The sequence below is a fragment of the Hyperolius riggenbachi genome, chromosome 9 (assembly GCF_040937935.1).
Source record: "Hyperolius riggenbachi isolate aHypRig1 chromosome 9, aHypRig1.pri, whole genome shotgun sequence".
NCBI classification, from domain to species: Eukaryota; Metazoa; Chordata; class Amphibia; order Anura; family Hyperoliidae; genus Hyperolius; species Hyperolius riggenbachi.
Window position 1 is genome coordinate 135,730,474 of NC_090654.1, and position 20,610 is coordinate 135,751,083.

Below are 20,610 nucleotides of genomic sequence, written 5' to 3' on the forward strand. Positions count from 1 at the left end.
CAGACATCCTGTGCCCGCGCAGCCACTCACCGATGCTCCGGACCCGCCTCCAGTTCATTTCTGGAATTTCTGACTTTAAAGTCAGAAAACCACTGCGCCTGCGTTGCCATGTCCTAACTCCCGCTGATGTCACCAGGAGTGTACTGCGCAAGCACAGACCATACTGGGCCTGCGCTGTGCACTCTTGATAACATCAGCGGGATCGAGGACACGGCAATGCAGGCGCAGTGGTTTTCAGACTTTAAAGTCTGAAATTCCAGAAGTGAACCGGAGGCGGGGCCGGAGCATCGGTGAGTGGCATCGCCAACACAGGATGTCTGCGGGGGACCGTTAGAAGCCCCAGGTAAGTTCAACTCATTTTCCCCTGACCCCCCTACAGTATCCCTTTAAGACACCCAGAGTTATAGACTACCCAGCAAGCGCATGGTGAATTAGAGCTCTTAGGGGTGTGTAAAGGGCTAAAAAGAACCAAAAACCTTTTTTTTTTTAAATACTATGCTAATCAGAAATGTACCTTCTTAAAACAGAAGGTATTTGTGATTATTCAGGTTGGAGTGAGCTGTCCATGCTTCAGTTATGTGAATCATTCACAGTGAATGACATGCCTAGCATCCAATATGCCTTTCATGCTCCAGCATTTGAGAAAAAAGTAAAAAGAGCAAGCAATCCAGTGATTGGGGAGGAGCAAGTTCAACAGGTGGGTGCAGTTTATAAGGCACTATATGAGAACAGCAGGTGTTGGTATGGAAATTCAGTGCTGTGATACAGAGACAGAAATGGCTGATCAGAAGTCTGTTTATAGCTTATATTGATGGATGGACTATATAGAATAGTTACACTTTTTATTAGAGAGATTATACTCAAAAATATTGCAACAAAAATAACACAAACCAAAATAATACACAATAGAACAAAAACACAGTACAGTAACCGTATGCACCAGGCAAGGAATAACTATTTCAGTGAAAATTACTTTTATAACATACAACAGTACCTAGTACAAAAGTAAACTATAGTAACACACAACATTTTATGTATAAATATATAAAATTGCAATTTTAAGTATGGTATATAAATAACTATAGAACAGTATCTACAAATAAAACACCTTTAGAAGCAGCAATTTTTGAGCAAATCTCTGAAGGTACTTACCGTAATAAAATCTTTTGCCATCTGTATATATATGCTGATTTATGTAAAAATTTCCCATTATCTGAACAGGAACTTTCAAGTAGTTCTTGGAGCTAAGCTAGAGATTGTGTGTTTCCTGTGGGAGTTCACGCTTGCTTAGTTCCTGAGCGGATGGCAGTGGACTAATTTACATAATGAATAGGCCCAAACCATACTTTGGGTTGTTCACACGTCTGTTTTAACATTTTTAGCTTTACCCATTGCACTACCACAATAATCAAAACTGATAATTATGACATTCAGACTACTGCTGCACATTAGTTCAAATGCTGTAATTTGACACTGAGCACACAATTACTACTTTCCGTAGCTACCCCCATTATGATCCTACAGCAACACGGTGTTACAGTTTGGGAGTGTGCATGTTGCTGTCAGTCAGTTAGTGCAGGCATGGAAAATAATTAACAAGACCTCATGTTTGTGCAACTGATCACTCATACAGTAAGAATAAACAACTGGGCAAGTTGTTCTGAAATAAAGAGTATAGATTCTGGACATATGCACACAGTTCAGATTTTTGTCAAAAACATCTGTATTGAAAAGCTTGGCAAAGAAAAATGCAAAGTGTGCACTTAGTTCTACTCTTGCATTTGTTCATGTAATGTGCATATAGTAACTAGTACTAGTAATAGTAACTAGTAATAGTAATTTTCTCATAATTTTCCACTCTACCCCAACCCTTGCCCAACCCTTCACAGCTCTCATCATCTTCAGCTGCTGACATCTCTCTTGCCTGCCATATTCTTTGTTTCTTGAACTGTAAGCTATTTTGTGCAGAGTCTTCTTTCCCTTGTGTGCCATGTTTCTAGTTGATTGTAACCTGCACCCTTATTATGTAATGTACTTTTCTGTGCAAAATTTAATGGCATAATGAAACAAAGGTATAAAAACAATATACAGGGAGTGCAGAATTATTAGGCAAATGAGTATTTTGACCACATCATCCTCTTATGCATGTTGTCTTACTCCAAGCTGTATAGGCTCGAAAGCCTACTACCAATTAAGCATATTAGGTGATGTGCATTTCTGTAATGAGAAGGGGTGTGGTCTAATGACATCAACATCCTATATCAGGTGTGCATAATTATTAGGCAACTTCCTTTCCTTTGGCAAAATGGTTCAAAAGAAGGACTTGACAGGCTCAGAAAAGTCAAAAATAGTGAGATATCTTGCAAAGGGATGCAGCACTCTTAAAATTGCAAAGCTTCTGAAGCGTGATCATCGAACAATCAAGCGTTTCATTCAAAATAGTCAACAGGGTTGCAAGAAGCATGTGGAAATGCTAAGGCAAAAATAATTGCCCATGAACTGAGAAAACCCAAGCGTGCAGCTGCCAAGATGCTACTTGGCACCAGTTTGGCCATATTTTAGAGCTGCATCACTGGAGTGCCCAAAAGCACAAGGTGTGCAATACTCAGAGACATGGCCAAGGTAAGAAAGGCTGAAAGACGACCACCACTGAACAAGACACACAAGCTGAAACGTCAAGACTGGGCCAAGAAATATCTTTTCTAAGGTTTTATGGACTTTTGAAATGAGTGAGTCTTGATGGGCCAGATGGATGGGCCCGTGGCTGGATTGGTAAAGGGCAGAGAGCTCCAGTCCGACTTAGACGCCAGCAAGGTGGAGGTGGAGTACTGGTTTGGGCTGGTATCATCAAAGATGAGCTTGTGGGGCCTTTTCGGGTTGAGGATGGAGTCAAGCTCAACTCCCAGTCCTACTGCCAGTTTCTGGAAGACACCTTCTTTAAGCAGTGGTACAGGAAGAAGTCTGCATCCTTCAAGAAAAACATGATTTTCATGCAGGACAATGCTCCATCACACGCGTCAAAGTACTCCACAGCGTGGCTGGCAAGAAAGGGTATAAAAGAAGAAAAACTAATGACATGGCCTCCTTGTTCACCTGATCTGAACCCCATTGAGAACCTGTGGTCCATCATAAAATGTGAGATTTACAAGGAGGGAAAACAGTACACCTCTCTGAACAGTGTCTGGGAGGCTGTGGTTGCTGCTGCACGCAATGTTGATGGTGAACAGATCAAAACACTGACAGAATCCATGGATGGCAGGCTTTTGAGTGTCCTTGCAAAGAAAGGTGGCTATATTGGTCACTGATTTGTTTTTGTTTTGTGTTTGAATGTCAGAAATGTATTTTTGTGAATGTTGAGATGTTATATTGGTTTCACTGGTAAAAATAAATAATTGAAATGGGTATATATTTGTTTTTTGCTAAGTTGCCTAATAATTATGCACAGTAATAGTCACCTGCACACACAGATATCCCCCTAAAATAGCTAAAACTAAAAACAAACTAAAAACTACTTTCAAAAATATTCAGTTTTGATATTAATGAGTTTTTTGGGTTCATTGAGAACATTGTTGTTGTTCAATAATAAAATTATTCCTCAAAAATACAACTTGCCTAATAATTCTGCACACCCTGTATATCTATTTAAAAAAGCTTTCTTTTAAACAGATAAACAACAATTAAAATAAAAAACTCAATAGTATAAATAAAAACAAATAATAAAAAATATGCTATACCAATAGTGCCTCTCCCAAAAACTAATGTTGTAAGGAGGTAAGATAAATTTGTGTCTCACAAAAGTAAGAGACTGGTTCTGGTGCATGAAACCACTGAGTGGGTAGTACATCAAAGAAACAGTCAGACGCCCATATGCAATTCATTTTTTCACCTGAGTTTTCTCCTAGGAGATAATTTTTCATCTTCATGAGTTTCATCTGCATATTTACCTCTCTGAGTTTCATCTGGATATTTACCTACCACCCCATCTGTATAATACATTTTGACCACCCACTCAGTGGTAAAGATTATACCATCAGGGTAAAAATCATCCTTCACTTAATCAAGGTACCATATTTTCCCAGTTAGGGAACTAGGGCCCTTATTCAATTTTTCCTAAGTTTACACCTAGTTGTTAATGCCAGACCTTATCAACAAAATGTATTTTAAGCCACTAGTAAGCAAGAAAATGCTCATAATATTTTGATAGTACTTTTTCATCTACATTTTGGTATTTTTTTCCATTGCAGAATGCTGAAAAGTTATTTTAAACAAAAGAGGCAAAATTATCTCCAGGAGAAAACTTAGGAGAAAAAGTGAATTAAATGAGGGCCTAGTAGCATAGCAATAGGGTTGCAGAGGTTGCAAATGCATCGGGACCCTTGGGCCAGAGGGGCCCCTAGTGGCCCACCAACAACCTCAGTATTAGCTCTTTCTCTCTTTAGTCCTGTGCTAGTAATAATCACTTCTATAGATGCTTTGAATGGTAGTGATCATCGACACACATTTTCCCATCCCCTGCTTACACCTCTGACACTGTAGTTTTAGTTGATTGGTTTTGGTGTGCCATATCAATTATTATGTATATAGTGCTTGGGGGGCCCAATGTAAAACTTGCTCTGGGGCTCACAGCTGCTTAGCTGAGCAGACTACGGCAGATGCGAATCTACACATCGTAGTTCGTAGGTGCCGTTTCAAAACTACGCTTACGAATTTACGTGTAGCAAAGTACCGCTATGCGTAGCTTATGCCCACTATGTGTAGTTAACATGTGTATTGCGTAGTGAAACTACGAATGCATTACTCAAGTCTAATTTTCCACGTGCGATTGAATGCTTACAAATTTACGCATTGGAAAGGGGAATGTACGCATAGAAGAGTTCCCGATATAAGCGATTAAAGAGGAATGAATGCGTAAAATTTTCTGCATACGGGCCTAAGCATCCGCATACACTACGCTTTGTACTATGTGTAATTGCGTATTTTAACGCGTAGTCTTCAAAATGCATATGAAGCGAATATTTGATTTCAACGCCGTAGTTTGGCGAAGCGTAATTGCGTAAAACTACACGTAGTTCCAGCATAGCGAAGTTGGCTGACTACGACCATCCCTGATATGCCACTGGGGCCTAGGACTGTTTTGCTTTCCAAAAATGAAATACTGTAGCCTATTCCTGTGAGAGGTTGATTTAATTAGATCACGATATTTTGATCCTGCTGTGAGCGTTCTCTCTGCTCTTGCCTGACATATTTTTTCCCCCAAAACAGCTTTATTAAAAAAAAAACTAAAAAAAAACCTCAACAATAGTTTATTAATATCCCGTTAAAGGTAATCTTAAGCGAAAATAAACGTATGAGATAATGATTTGTATGTGTAGTACAGCTAAGAAATAGAACATTAGTAGCACAGATATGAGTATTGTTTCCAGTACAGGAAGAGGTAAGAAACTTTGTTATCTATGCAAAAGAGCCTCTCTGAGTTCTCTGTTTTCTGGAGCACCTATACATCAAAGAAACAGTCAGACGCTCATATGCAATTCATTTTTTTACCTGAGTTTTCTCCTAGGAGATAATTTTTCATCTTCGATTTAAAATAACTTTCCAGCACTTTTCAACTAAAAAAGTACCAAAAAGTAGGTCAAAAAGTACTATCAAAATTATTCTGAGTACTTTCTTGGTTTCTGGTGGGTCAAAAGGCATTTTATTGACAAGTTCAAAAAAATTCTAGGAGAAAACTCAGGAGAAAAAGTTATGCATATTGGCTTCTGAGACTACATTAGGTAAGATTTCTACTGCAGGGAAGTTGAAAGGGTCATTAGCTCTGCTTATTTAGCCATACATATAGAGATGTATGGGCAGATTCTACAAAGAGACAAATCTCTCTCTAATCGAATCTGATAAGAGAGAGATCTTTCAGCTTCCCATACACCACAGGCCGATTCATGATCAATTTCAGCACAAAATCTCTCGGGAATCAGCCTTGTGATGCTGCACTTGATCGAGCAAATCGGCCCAACATCTTGCATCATGAGCGATCGACTATGCAACCAATTTCAGGATCGACATTGGTTGCATTGTCGGTTGGGCATGCACTTGGCGGCACAGATTTTCATTCGATTATAATAAAAGAATCGGGTGCTTGATCGGCCGCCAAGTTATCTGATGTATGGCTACCTTTAGGCTGCTTTCACAGTGGGACGTTACAGGCGCACGTTAGTGCAGCCTGTAACGCTCCCCAACGCACAGCAATGTAACTGCAATGGGCTGTTCACAGTGCCCACGTTGCGTTACATTGTAACGCTGCACGTCAATCTAAAGTGCAGCATGCTACGGCGTTAGAGCGGCTTTGCCGCGTTAGCCTGCTTGCACAGGCGCAGTGATTAGCCACATGACTAATTAATATTCACTGCACTGTGCTGACGTCACTGGCGGGACCACGTGATGCGGAGTGTTCCGCTCATGTGGTCTCCACCAGCGCATGCGTACTGTAGTACGCATCACGGACACATCAAAGAGCCGCTTAACGCGGCTCTTTGCTAACGTCCTCTGCCACCACCACCATGCGTTGCGTTAGGTGCACGTTATGCGACCTTAACGTAGCAACTAACGCAACGTCTTAGTGTGAAAGAAGCCTTATAGTTTAAAATACAGAGTGTGGCTTGTAATTGCCAGTACGTCAGAATTATGCAATGTTATAAAAAAAAGGCTATATATCTAAAAATTAAAATATGAGACTATTTTCTTTGCTACTAATATTCTATTAATTATCAGTACTAGACATAAAAATCATTACAGCATACATTTTTTCACTTCAGTTTCACGTTAACCATCCTTTCCACCTCCTGTGCTTCTTTCTTTTCTCTCAATTCCTTCCCCCTTCTCCCTCTTTCTTTCCTCTTTCTGTCCCCTCCCCCTCCATTATTTTTCCCCACACCCTCTTTTTCTGCCCCTCCCCCTTCCACGCTATCATACACTTGTGGTATTTATGTTGTAATTATATTACCTGAATTTGTTAACTAGGTGGCCCTCTAAGCTTACATGATAAAGCCAGAATTAGCCATTTTTACAACCATTATAGCAGGGGTCTCAAACTCAATTTACCTGGGGGCCGCAGGAGGCAAAGTCAGGATGAGGCTGGGCCGCATAAGGGATTTCACAATCAGCAGCTCAACCCCCCCCCCCCCCCCCCCTTTCCGTCCCTTGCATTGATTTTTATTTCAAAATCAAATTCACACTGAAGCTAAATATTTTGCCTATTTTACCTTTATAGTTCGCTTCAGTGCTCCCATTACAAGTAATCCGCCGTGTCCCCGCCGCAAAACGAGGGCTGCAGAGCCCCCAAATCGCCCAAGGGGCAATCCACCGACATTTTCTGGAAGGGGCAGAGCTTTCAGCTTCAGCTCTGCCCCTCCTGACGTCAATCGCGGCGCATCGCCGCTTCTGCCCGCCCCTCTCACGCTTACTTCACAGAGAGGGGTGGGAAGAGGCGGCGATCCGTGCGGCGATTGATGTCAGGAGGGCAGAGCTGAAGCTGAAAGCTCTGCCCCTTCCAGGAAATGCCGGCGGATTGCCCCCGAGGCGATTTGGGGGCTCTGCAGCCCTCGTTTAGCGACGGGGATGCGGCGGATTACTTGTAATGGGAGCACTGAAGCGAACTATAAGGTAGCTTTTGCCGGCGCGGGCCACAAAATATTGTATCGAGGCCGCAAATGGCCCGCGGGCCGCGAGTTTGAGACCCCTGCATTATAGCATTCCCTTGAAGAAAAATTGCAAACAATAAGCTCCATGGCTTTACAGAATATCAATTTTTACATCATTATGCAAATTCTGCAGCTCTCGCATTAAGATTTCTTTTGTTTCTTTAGAAAATCCCTTAATGTCGAGTCTAGAAGAAAATACAAAATAGCAATTAGTAGATTCAAAGATGATTAAAGAAACACAGTTATTACATTTTTAGGTTTAACCACTTTCCCCACTGCTACAGTATATCTACGTCAGCTGTGGCACCCTCCAAGCCACATCGACGTAGATATACTGACCTCCTTGCAGCCCTGCTGTGCACGGTCGGGTGCGCTGCAGAGTGTACCCTCCGGCACTGTCAGCTGCATTACTAATTGGTGGAAGGGAACATGTTCCCTTTTGGCCAATTAGTCCACCCCCCTCCCATGAACGATCCCTGCAGTAGTGAACTGCAGCGATCCTTCATCTGTCCCTCTCGGCGCACAAATAGTTAATAAAAATGCACAAGCAAGCAGCCACACTCACCTACCTCGGTCCTGCGACGTTCCTGAAGCCTGATCCTCCGATCACCGCTCTGAAGTCAGCCGCATATTGCCGGAAACCCGGGTCCCGGCTTGATGACTATAAAGAAGGGCACTATTCCTGAGGGTGCATCTGTCAATCTATTCTAGGGGTGGCAAACACAGGGGACTCATCTGGCTATGCTGGGGGGGCTGATATTAGGGACACATCTGGCTGTACAGGGGGGGGGGGTTGATACTGGGGACACATCTGGATATCTATACTGGGGCGACTTTAACTGGTGGCACCGTTTTTATGTCAATCGCAATTTTTATTTTTAAACAGAAATTGATCAAAATTGAGAAATAATGAATTTTTTTTATTTTCCCCCCTTTTTCCCATTAAAATGCATAGAGGGGAACATTTTATTTGGGACCAAATACCCCCCAATGACAGCTTAGTTTGTCTTGAAAAAAACGATATATAGATCATTTAAGTGGCACGAGTACAGGTGAAGTTATTGGTGATTAAACAGGGACACCGCTAAAGCGTAAGAACTGCTCTGGTCAATAAGGGGAAAACAAGGTCTGGATGCGAAGTGGTTAAAAAACCCAGAGATGTCGCAGTACAAAGATTTTTTACTTACCCGGGGATTCCTCCAGCCCCATAAGCACAGATGCGTCCCTCGCCGTCCTTCCGTTGTCCTCCATTCGTCCACAATCAACCCCGGTAACTGGCTCAGTTGGATTCTGTCTGGGTCTTCTGCCCATGCACGGACTTCCTGCGCATGCGCAGAAGAGCCCGGCTGACGTCACTAAACCAGATACCATGGCTGCTTGCCGCTAAACGGAGTACCGTGGGAGGACAGAGAGGGACACATCCGTGCTTATGGGGCTGGAGGAAGCCCCAGGTAGGTAAAAAAAACTTTGTAGTGTGCCATCTCTGGTACACTTTAAAGGCTTGTTCAAATTTGTTCACAATCTGCCGATTTTAAAAGTCGCCTAAAAAGTGTTTGTGTAATGTTTGCTTATGTGAGTGTTCTCACATGAGCGATGAGCTTTCTATCCAATCGCAAACGCGGCTCCTGCACCATTTTCAGGTCGTTTGCAATTCAAAAGAGAGGATAGGGAAATCACTAAGTACTTCAAAAAGAGCTTTGAAAAGCAATTTCCAGATCGCTTTTAATGAATAAATACAATGTATTTATTCATTTCTGGGGCAAAGAGTTCACTTCCTGACTCAGGAAGTGAGTGAAAAAAGTTACGCAAAAGCACTTAGAAAAGCCCTTTCAAAATCGCTCAATAAATTGCTCAGCACTTGCGATAGCGCTGGCGATCTATATTGTGAACTAGGCCTAAAGGCACTACAACTTTCTCAAGTAAAAGTTTTTAAAAGTTATTTTTTATTGGCTTGTGCGTGTCATACTTTCTCCCGGGCCGTTTTTAGGCATAGGCAAATTAGGTAGATGCATGGGGGACAACTGTAGGAGGGGACCCCACAGCTAGTTTAGCATGCTGTACTTTATGGAATTGTTATAGCCAACTGCTATGGTTTATGAGATTATAGATACATGAAGGAAGAGGAGGGGAGGAAATATATGATTGAAAAAAAACAGATGATGGTTCATATACCCGTTTCATTTTACCTTTATGTTATGTTGATCTAACATTTTAATATTTAATATTGTATTTTGGTGTATTGTGCTAAGAGTGTCTATATTGTTCATCTTTTCAGACGTTACTTTATTTGATCTGAGGAAGCGGACTGTGCTCCGTGAAACGCGTTATCGGTTTTGTGTCTGTTTGTTGAAATTTATTTCTTAACGGAGTTGCCCCTTCTTCTTAGAGGTAAGCCATTTTACATTTATTACATTCATGGTTATTTTTTGGGGTGCCTTCTCCCTCCCAGTGACACTATACACATTGCCACTGCTTACTAAAATATGCAGTAGGCTCACAAATTACATGACTTTGAACAATGTTCAGCTATACATCTGTAAAAACAGTTTAGCATAATTTATGTATTAGGTGTGGCCACATCATGTTTTTTTTCCGGTGTGTTTCAAGTATATCTATTGATCTTAGTGAACACAATATTTGTGAAGCTCAGGGACTTTTCACACTAGCGTAGTGCGTTGCTGCAAATTACCGCCCTGCTACTGCAACCTAATGAAAGTCTATGGGGATTGGGGAAGTTCATACCTCCTACGTTGCGGTACATTGCGCCAAAAGTGCCCAAATTTAGGCCTTGTTTCTATCTGTGCGCTTCTATCCGCTTTTTTTCAGCATGTCAATGTTACAGATTGATACATGTTGCTGAAAAGCGGACAGAAGCGGACAGAAGTGCATAGATGGAAACGAGGCTTAACGCTAGAGAATACCTACGTTACCGCGCAGCTCCTGCGGCTATCTGCGTTGTCCCAGAAGTCATGTTAGTCTATGGCAATGCAGCGCTTTTTAAAACATTGGTGTTCCTTCCGTGCACTTTCGCATACCGAAAACAGGAAATGACTGCAAGCGCCTGTCACTATCTGCTTGGCCAAATACCAGACAGGGAACACCGTGTACTAATGCGGCGGGTGTGTCGCACCGCATCGTTAACGCCAATTTACAGTGTGAAACCAGCCTCAAGGGGCACAAGTGAGTTCAGAACTAGGCTTGGGTCACACTATAGCCCTGCAAATAGCAAACTTAAAGAGGAACTCCAGTGAAAATAATGTCATAAAAAAAAGTGCTTCATTTTTACAATAATTATGTATAAATGATTTAGTCAGTGCTTGCCCATTGTAAATTTTTTTAAATCCATGATTTACATTCTGACATGTATTACATGGCGACATTATTACTGTTGGCAAGTGATGTAGCTGCTACATGGTTTTTTGGCAGTTGGAAACAGCTGTAAACAGCTATTTCCCACAATGCAACAAGGTTCACAGACAGGAAACTGCCAGGAGTACGTACTCAGAGTTTCTTGTGGGAGGGGTTTCACCACAATATCAGTCATACAGCGCCCCCTGATGGTCTGTTTGTGAAAAGGAATAGATTTTTCATGTAAAAGGGGGTATCAGCCACTGATTGGGATAAAGTTCAATTCTTGGTCGGAGTTTCTCTTTAAAGTGTACCCAAAGCAAATCTAAGGCAAAAAATACACACAAAGAATAGGGAAGCCTCTGGATCCTCCTGGATCATAGTGATGAGTAACATAATCTTTTCATATGCAAAATTCAGGTAGAGTACATAGCTGAGCCTATCAAACCTAGTAGCAGCATCTATTAAATTAGCTGGCAGCTGGTTAACTAACCAGTAGCTAATGTGTTTTGATTGACTAAATGTAATTCTATTTCTGAAATGAGTGGAGATTATAGCAGAAGAATGTTTTGTATGTTACTGGTCACTGGTCATCTGTTGCCCATGCATCACAGGGCTAATACAACAAAACACCATAGCTGAGTAAATATTTTACAATAAATAGGACTCTGGGATTCTAGGAAGCCCTTTGAGTTGTGGAACTTGTGCTAACTAAGCAGAGACAGGGAACTGAAGCAGTGTGAAGCTCTTTAGTGTCTGTGTTGATAGCAGTGGACGGGGTGGCTAGTTGGGTGTGTTGACACTTTGCGCATTGCATGGTGCTGTAAATGTTGATGTAAAGGATTACATTATCCCAAAGGTGGCCATACACTAATAGATGGAAACCAGATTTGACCATGAGATTAATCTTTTTCCGATCAAATCTGACCTAAGAGGCGATCAAATTCTCCACACACTGTAGGCACTCATATTAAAAAGCCGGGTATTAATAGAAATAAAATATTGCACTCTGGGGCCAACCTGTAATGATTGTGGAATTCTCTCCGTGATCAGCGCACAAGGCGTGCGCTGACACTGCGGAAATCCTCCACAAGCGTGTAATTTGAGGGAACCCAGCAAAAGGTGCAACACACCTGCAGAGGGAAATTCCTGTCGACAGGTGGAGCTGTGGAGTGCAGAGGAACAGTTCCTCTGCCCTGCCACAGACGCCAGACAGGAATTGTACGAAGGGAAGAAATGCAGGGCAAGATAGCCCTGAAAGAGAGAGATCAAAGCAACAGAGGGTATGTGTGTCCACCAAACTAGTCGCCACCCTGCGACGATGAACACACAACCATGAAGACAAAGCGAGAAGGCAATCGCCAGAGATGGCGATTGCTAACAGCGACACAAGACCGAATAAGCACAGATGAGGAATGTATGTATGTCCACCAATCTAGCCGCCAACCTGCGACGGTGGACACACAACAGAAGAAACCAAGTGAGAAAGCAATCGCAAGAGAAGCGATTGCGAAAGAGAATGAGCACAGGGACAGATTGTATGTGTGTGCACCAACCTAGTCGCCAACCCGCGACCGGGCATACACAACTGCAGATATGAAGTAGGAACGCAATCGCGAGAGAGGCGATTGCCAGAGGTGACACAAGGCAACAGCAAGGCAGAGCACGAGAGTAGCAAAGATAGCGAGACAAGCACGCCTAACTAACCACCGACAGACAAACATGAAACAGAGGACGCGAGCGCTTGCTTAACGGTTACCTCACTGAGCCTCCAGCAACCGTTCATAGCAGACAAGACAGACACACGAAAACATGAACAAGCGAGAGATCGGATCCACAGCACTAGCGAAAGAGGCTAGTGCGATCCAGGAAGACAGAACATAAGGATCGCCAGCACTAGTGCAAGGCGAGTGCGATCCAGGCAGACAGAACAGAAGGATCCACAGCACTAGCGCAAGAGGCTAGTGCGATCCAGGAAGACAGATCAGAAGGGGCTACCAGTAACAACCGCTGTTCAGGTTAGCACCCAGACACACAGAACGATTTCCTGTCGACCACCGCTGGGACAGGACAATCGCAACAGACAAACAAAACAGATAAGCAATCCTAACTGCACTAGGGAAACCTGCCTAGTGCAGTCCCAGGAATTACTCTAAGCTAATCTTCAAACAAAGAGCAAGGCTGACACTCAGTGTCTCACAGGACTAACCCTTATGACCAGCAAAGGACTCTGGGAAACATAGCTCTTTATACTGCCAGTCATCAAAGGAGGCAGGTAGGGGATTTGCATAACGAGTGTATGCAAATTCCTCAGCAGCAGAACAGACCAGAAACTTGTAATGGAAAGACAGGTCTCTCTTGCAGAGACTTGCAGCCCACATACTAGAGGAATGGTCAAACAGCTGTCTGCCAGTGCATCCAACTGTGCGGATCATTACACAACCGCTATACAAATTTATACAGTGGGTGGCCCTAACACCCGCTTATTTTATCAGCCTCCCTGGCTCCCATATTTCCATTTATAGCCACTACTAACATGTTCTCGGCAGGAGCGTTTGGTGGCAAGGGCAGTTGATTAACGGGGGGGGGGGGGGGGGGAGCGCGACAAAGTCTCGTTTTGCTCAGGGCTTCATGAAACCTATGGCCAGCCCTGGCTCTTACCATATTCTCTACTGACTGTGAATATCTGCAGTGTTCCAGCTCATGCCATCTACAGCAGCTCCAGCCCTCTCATGCAGCTCCTAGCACATCCTCCTTCTTATCCATTTCACAGCTTTGCTTTTTTACTGTCATGAGGATATGTCCTGAATAAAGATTGAGCATTGAAAGAGACATTGTTGCGGACCTTCCTTACTACCTTGTATTTGAAAAGGGCGCCTGGAAAAAAGGGCACCTGATGTAGCCCATATACCAACTTCGGCTACAAAGGGTGCCTGGTGTAGCCTATATACCAACTTCGGCTACAAAGGGGGCCTGGTGTAGCCCATATACCGACTTTGGCTACAAAGGGCGCCTGATGTAGCCCATATAGTCCAAATTCGGCTACAAAGGGAGTCCGGTGTAGCCCATATATTTCAAATTCGGCTACAAAGGGCGCCTGGTGTAGCCCATATATGCCAAATTAGGCTACAAAGGGCACCTGGTGTAGCCCATACATGCCAAATTCGGCTACAAAGGGCACCTGGTTTAGCCCATATATATGTCAAATTCGGCTACAAAGGGCGTCTGTTGTAGCCCATATATGCCATATAGTTTTAGTTTATAAAAAGGATGCTATTATAGGCAAAATTTGTTCGGCTATAAAAGGGCTCTATATATAGCTGAGAAAGTGATTACTATGACCTAACCTCTCCCTACTCTCACACAGAACCCTCCCCTGATGGTGCCTAACCCTAACCCCCCTGGTGATGCCTAACCCTAACCCCTCCCTGGTAGTGCCTAACCCTAAGACAGCCCCTGGTGATTACTATGACCTAACTTCTCCCTACTCTTATATAGCTGATTCTTGTGAGAAAAAAACAAAAAAAGACACAGAGACCGGGAACCCGATCTGGTGTGTTATCAATGGGACACCAGAATATGTGCGTGAAACAGTGGTATACTCACAAAATTGGGTTGCTATAGAAAGCAACCACCTTTCTCGCCTGTGAGGAAGTACCGTCCTCACTCGGCCTTGCTTCTGTGGATGGTAAAGGTCGCAGCTCCTGGTAAAAAGTTGGCCCCTTGGAATGAATTCCAAGTGTGCACTCCCCTAGGCTGGGGTAGCAAAGATTCAAGAAGAGTAGGAGGCGCCCGTAGACTTATCTCAGTGATATGTGTTATAGAATTAATAATAGTAAAAAATAATAAAAGATAATAAATAAGAATGGTTCTCTTGTTCCTACCTTATAGTAGTGAAAATCACACGCAAGGTAGTAATAATACTTCTTAGCTTTTATTGAGGCACAAATGACAACGCGTTTCTCGGCAACAGCCGCTTCCTCAGGTCTATAAGTGTGCCTTTGAATACAAACAGCAAAGTTCAAAATAGACACATAACACTCAGCACCAGTAGTCATAAATACATAAACAAATAAATAAAACCTATAGAATAACAAAAAAGTCCAATAAAAAGTGGTCCATTGCTATAGCTGTGCAAACGAAACCATAGAGTATAGTCCATAGATCCCGGTGATAATATATGTATACACCGGTAGCTATCCATAGGAACAGTAGATATAATAAAAACATAAACATAATACTAATAATCATAAGAATACATAAGAATCTCCAATATTTACACATATATATACACACATCCATATACATACGCAATACAGATGAGAATAACATATCTAGCACATTGAGGCCCACAGAATACTGTCCTATGTCTATGTCGGACAGTAGAGCCTCCAGCAGCATGTCCGATAAGAATATGTGGTACAGTATAGCTCACGAGGGGGCCACAGGGAGAGGGGGCCAGAATAGAATGGAAGACCTATGAGGGAGTAAAAACGTGGGATTGGGCGAGGTTCAATAGAACTCCTTAATAAAGTAGCTTAATATTAGATATCAAAGGGATATAAGGGCTAATGATTATTGAAACAGGTGTCAATGGGGGCGGGGGGTCCAGTTTGATACATAATGTATTCCTGAAGGTATTAGGACAGGGCAGGTGTGCGTATATATATGTAATATTTGATATTGAGGCCGGGATATAGGATAAGCACGAGCTACCAGACAGGTCCCCTAGACGAGGGGCTAAACGTACTAAAATGTAGGGGACAAAAGCTTACCTAGTGACGAGTGTCAGTATCCTGGGCGCCAAACATGCCCGTAATGTTGGAGCGCCTATTTGAAACAGACGTGTGCGCCGGAGAGGAGCGGGCCGGCATTATCAGGGGGCGTGGCCAGGCGGCCGGCGTGCGTCTGTGGGTGATGACGCATAACGTCATCTAGTGACCGGCCGGAGCGGCTTCTGTGGTTGCTATGCGTACATAGCAACAAGCTCCCAAGTAGAGCACAATATGTCATTCAGTGGCCATTTTGGCGGAGACCTATGGGGGCGGCCATTTTGGGATGGATCAATCCATTGACGGGCAGTTCTTCAAATTTCTATTAGTCCAGAACGGGGAGAGTTCTTCCACGAACGGCCACATTCTGTGGATCAAAGGAGGGGATAGGGAATATAAAATATCAAAAAGGACTGTTATAGCCCAGAAAGCTGTAACAAATATGTAGACCACGTGCAACCCTCAGTAAATACATAGGGAATGGACACCATACATTGAGTATATACAAAGTAGTATAGAAAAATCATGGGGTACTACACCCCCAATAGAACCACATCACATATATAATAGATAGACAGTGCAATAGTGACGGTATGCGTGTATAGACGGTATATATGTACATTATATAGGTGTTGAAGATATGGCATCCTGTAACATATATTTCAGGTCTGAAGGATCTTATAAGGGGCATACAAAATATAAAGGGGGAGTTCTCGGGGGCGGCCGCATTTCGAGGACCAAAAAGGGATGGGGGATACCAATATTGCAAGAGGCTGTGATGATGTAAAGACCTATAAAAAAATATATACATGCACCCTCAGTAAATACATTCAAGCATTAGGCACCATATATTCAATATTTGCAGAGTGATGTAATGTAGAGAAGTTATGAGGACCCACGAAATCAGTAAAACTGCATTACATATATAGTCAATGGGCAATGTATAAGCCATAATATGCATATATACATAGGTGTTAGAGGTAGAGCATCCTGTAGCAATACTTAATAGGATCCTATAGGGAGCATATAAAATATATGGGAAACACGGCTTCTAAGGATTGTGGATAGGGGAAAAGGCCACCTAACAGCAACAGTGTATTAATGGACATTGCTTGCAGTAGAGTCCCCATTAAGGCTGATTCATAGCCTAATCTATGCTTTTTTATGTAACCAGCCCGTTATCCAGGCTTATATCAATATCCTGAGTCACGGCCCCTCACTCAACTCATGAGTTACATAATCAGGTTAGTGATGGGCAGGGGATCTAAGATCCGAATTTTCACTTAGTATGGATATAGGGATCTGACAGGCCTTATGGGGAACAAGTATACGGAAAAGGATAAAGGGAAATAGTAGGGTCACAAGTTGTGTTCCAGGCACACATTAAGCCCCTCAGGTTGTAGAGTATTCAACTGAAATATCCAATACATCACCGAGGTGTCTGTGTTGCGAGAAGATAAAAAACGGGGCACGGAATATTGAATCCACCACTACAGGAGAAGTTATGCCCCTAAAACACCAGATGGATTGTGCCTCGGATTTTATTATCTACCAAATAACCTGCCCTTGCGGATTACAATATGTAGGACGAACGACCCAACAGTTGAGAACCAGATGGGGCCAACATAGGCGAAATATTGAAAGAGGCTATATGAAACACGGCCTTTCTAGGCATTATAAGATCCAACACAACCAAAGTACAGATGGGACAAGCATTTGCCCCATAGAACACATTCCGGAAGATGCTCAAAATCGTCATGGGAGTCTGAAAAGAAGAGAGATGTATTGGATATTTCAGTTGAATACTCTACAACCTGAGGGGCTTAATGTGTGCCTGGAACACAACTTGTGACCCTACTATTTCCCTTTATCCTTTTCCGTATACTTGTTCCCCATAAGGCCTGTCAGATCCCTATATCCATACTAAGTGAAAATTCGGATCTTAGATCCCCTGCCCATCACTAACCTGATTATGTAACTCATGAGTTGAGTGAGGGGCCGTGACTCAGGATATTGATATAAGCCTGGATAACGGGCTGGTTACATAAAAAAGCATAGATTAGGCTATGAATCAGCCTTAATGGGGACTCTACTGCAAGCAATGTCCATTAATACACTGTTGCTGTTAGGTGGCCTTTTCCCCTATCCACAATCCTTAGAAGCCGTGTTTCCCATATATTTTATATGCTCCCTATAGGATCCTATTAAGTATTGCTACAGGATGCTCTACCTCTAACACCTATGTATATATGCATATTATGGCTTATACATTGCCCATTGACTATATATGTAATGCAGTTTTACTGATTTCGTGGGTCCTCATAACTTCTCTACATTACATCACTCTGCAAATATTGAATATATGGTGCCTAATGCTTGAATGTATTTACTGAGGGTGCATGTATATATTTTTTTATAGGTCTTTACATCATCACAGCCTCTTGCAATATTGGTATCCCCCATCCCTTTTTGGTCCTCGAAATGCGGCCGCCCCCGAGAACTCCCCCTTTATATTTTGTATGCCCCTTATAAGATCCTTCAGACCTGAAATATATGTTACAGGATGCCATATCTTCAACACCTATATAATGTACATATATACCGTCTATACACGCATACCGTCACTATTGCACTGTCTATCTATTATATATGTGATGTGGTTCTATTGGGGGTGTAGTACCCCATGATTTTTCTATACTACTTTGTATATACTCAATGTATGGTGTCCATTCCCTATGTATTTACTGAGGGTTGCACGTGGTCTACATATTTGTTACAGCTTTCTGGGCTATAACAGTCCTTTTTGATATTTTATATTCCCTATCCCCTCCTTTGATCCACAGAATGTGGCCGTTCGTGGAAGAACTCTCCCCGTTCTGGACTAATAGAAATTTGAAGAACTGCCCGTCAATGGATTGATCCATCCCAAAATGGCCGCCCCCATAGGTCTCCGCCAAAATGGCCACTGAATGACATATTGTGCTCTACTTGGGAGCTTGTTGCTATGTACGCATAGCAACCACAGAAGCCGCTCCGGCCGGTCACTAGATGACGTTATGCGTCATCACCCACAGACGCACGCCGGCCGCCTGGCCACGCCCCCTGATAATGCCGGCCCGCTCCTCTCCGGCGCACACGTCTGTTTCAAATAGGCGCTCCAACATTACGGGCATGTTTGGCGCCCAGGATACTGACACTCGTCACTAGGTAAGCTTTTGTCCCCTACATTTTAGTACGTTTAGCCCCTCGTCTAGGGGACCTGTCTGGTAGCTCGTGCTTATCCTATATCCCGGCCTCAATATCAAATATTACATATATATACGCACACCTGCCCTGTCCTAATACCTTCAGGAATACATTATGTATCAAACTGGACCCCCCGCCCCCATTGACACCTGTTTCAATAATCATTAGCCCTTATATCCCTTTGATATCTAATATTAAGCTACTTTATTAAGGAGTTCTATTGAACCTCGCCCAATCCCACGTTTTTACTACCTCATAGGTCTTCCATTCTATTCTGGCCCCCTCTCCCTGTGGCCCCCTCGTGAGCTATACTGTACCACATATTCTTATCGGACATGCTGCTGGAGGCTCTACTGTCCGACATAGACATAGGACAGTATTCTGTGGGCCTCAATGTGCTAGATATGTTATCCTCATCTGTATTGCGTATGTATATGGATGTGTGTATATATATGTGTAAATATTGGAGATTCTTATGTATTCTTATGATTATTAGTATTATGTTTATGTTTTTATTATATCTACTGTTCCTATGGATAGCTACCGGTGTATACATATATTATCACCGGGATCTATGGACTATACTCTATGGTTTCGTTTGCACAGCTATAGCAATGGACCACTTTTTATTGGACTTTTTTGTTATTCTATAGGTTTTATTTATTTGTTTATGTATTTATGACTACTGGTGCTGAGTGTTATGTGTCTATTTTGAACTTTGCTGTTTGTATTCAAAGGCACACTTATAGACCTGAGGAAGCGGCTGTTGCCGAGAAACGCGTTGTCATTTGTGCCTCAATAAAAGCTAAGAAGTATTATTACTACCTTGCGTGTGATTTTCACTACTATAAGGTAGGAACAAGAGAACCATTCTTATTTATTATCTTTTATTATTTTTTACTATTATTAATTCTATAACACATATCACTGAGATAAGTCTACGGGCGCCTCCTACTCTTCTTGAATCTACTCTTATATAGAACCCTCTCCTAACCCCCCTGGTGGTGCCTAACCCTAAGACTCCCCAGGTGGTGCCTAACCCTAATGCTGGGCATACACGGCATAGATTATGCGCCGGATCGAGCAGCTGGCGCCTGGATCGATATCCGCGGGCGCTCCTTATCTTCCGCTAGATTCCCCGCTATTGTCCACCCGCGGGGATCGAGATGGGAATCTATCCGGCGGGCATTGGACCTGTTGGATATTATCAATCGAGCCATCAGTGGCTCGATTGATAAGGTATGCCCAGCATAAGACTCTCTAGGTGGTGCCTAACCCTAAGACCCCCCCCCAGGTTGTGCCTAACCCTAAGACCCCCTGTAATGAATAGTGGAAATGCCACCGCGCGGTTAAGCGGAAGGGCGGCGGTCTCCGCGTTCAGGCCGATGGTTTCCGCGCAGCAACATGTGTCTAGTTTGCCTGGGCCTTCTAGTGCACACAGATGGAGAGCTACGCGCGCGTGCGCCAGAAGACGGGACCTTTATGCCAGCAGGAGGGGTATCAGCTGATCAGGCCGATCAGCTGATCCCACCTGGACTTCTGATTGGCTG

The 20,610-nt window shown here is 43.1% G+C and overlaps 1 protein-coding gene across 2 annotated transcripts in view; it reads right to left on the reverse strand.

The window, feature by feature from the left end:
- Positions 1-7,624: 7,624 nt before the first annotated feature.
- Positions 7,625-20,610, reverse strand: part of LOC137531747 (NACHT, LRR and PYD domains-containing protein 12-like) — a 108,912-nt gene continuing 95,926 nt past the window's right edge. For both annotated transcript variants that reach the window (XM_068251712.1, XM_068251713.1), the window contains one exon: positions 7,625-7,879. In XM_068251712.1, coding sequence (XP_068107813.1) covers positions 7,786-7,879 — 94 coding nt within the window. In that variant the 3' untranslated portion in view covers positions 7,625-7,785. The remainder of the gene's footprint in view (positions 7,880-20,610) is intronic.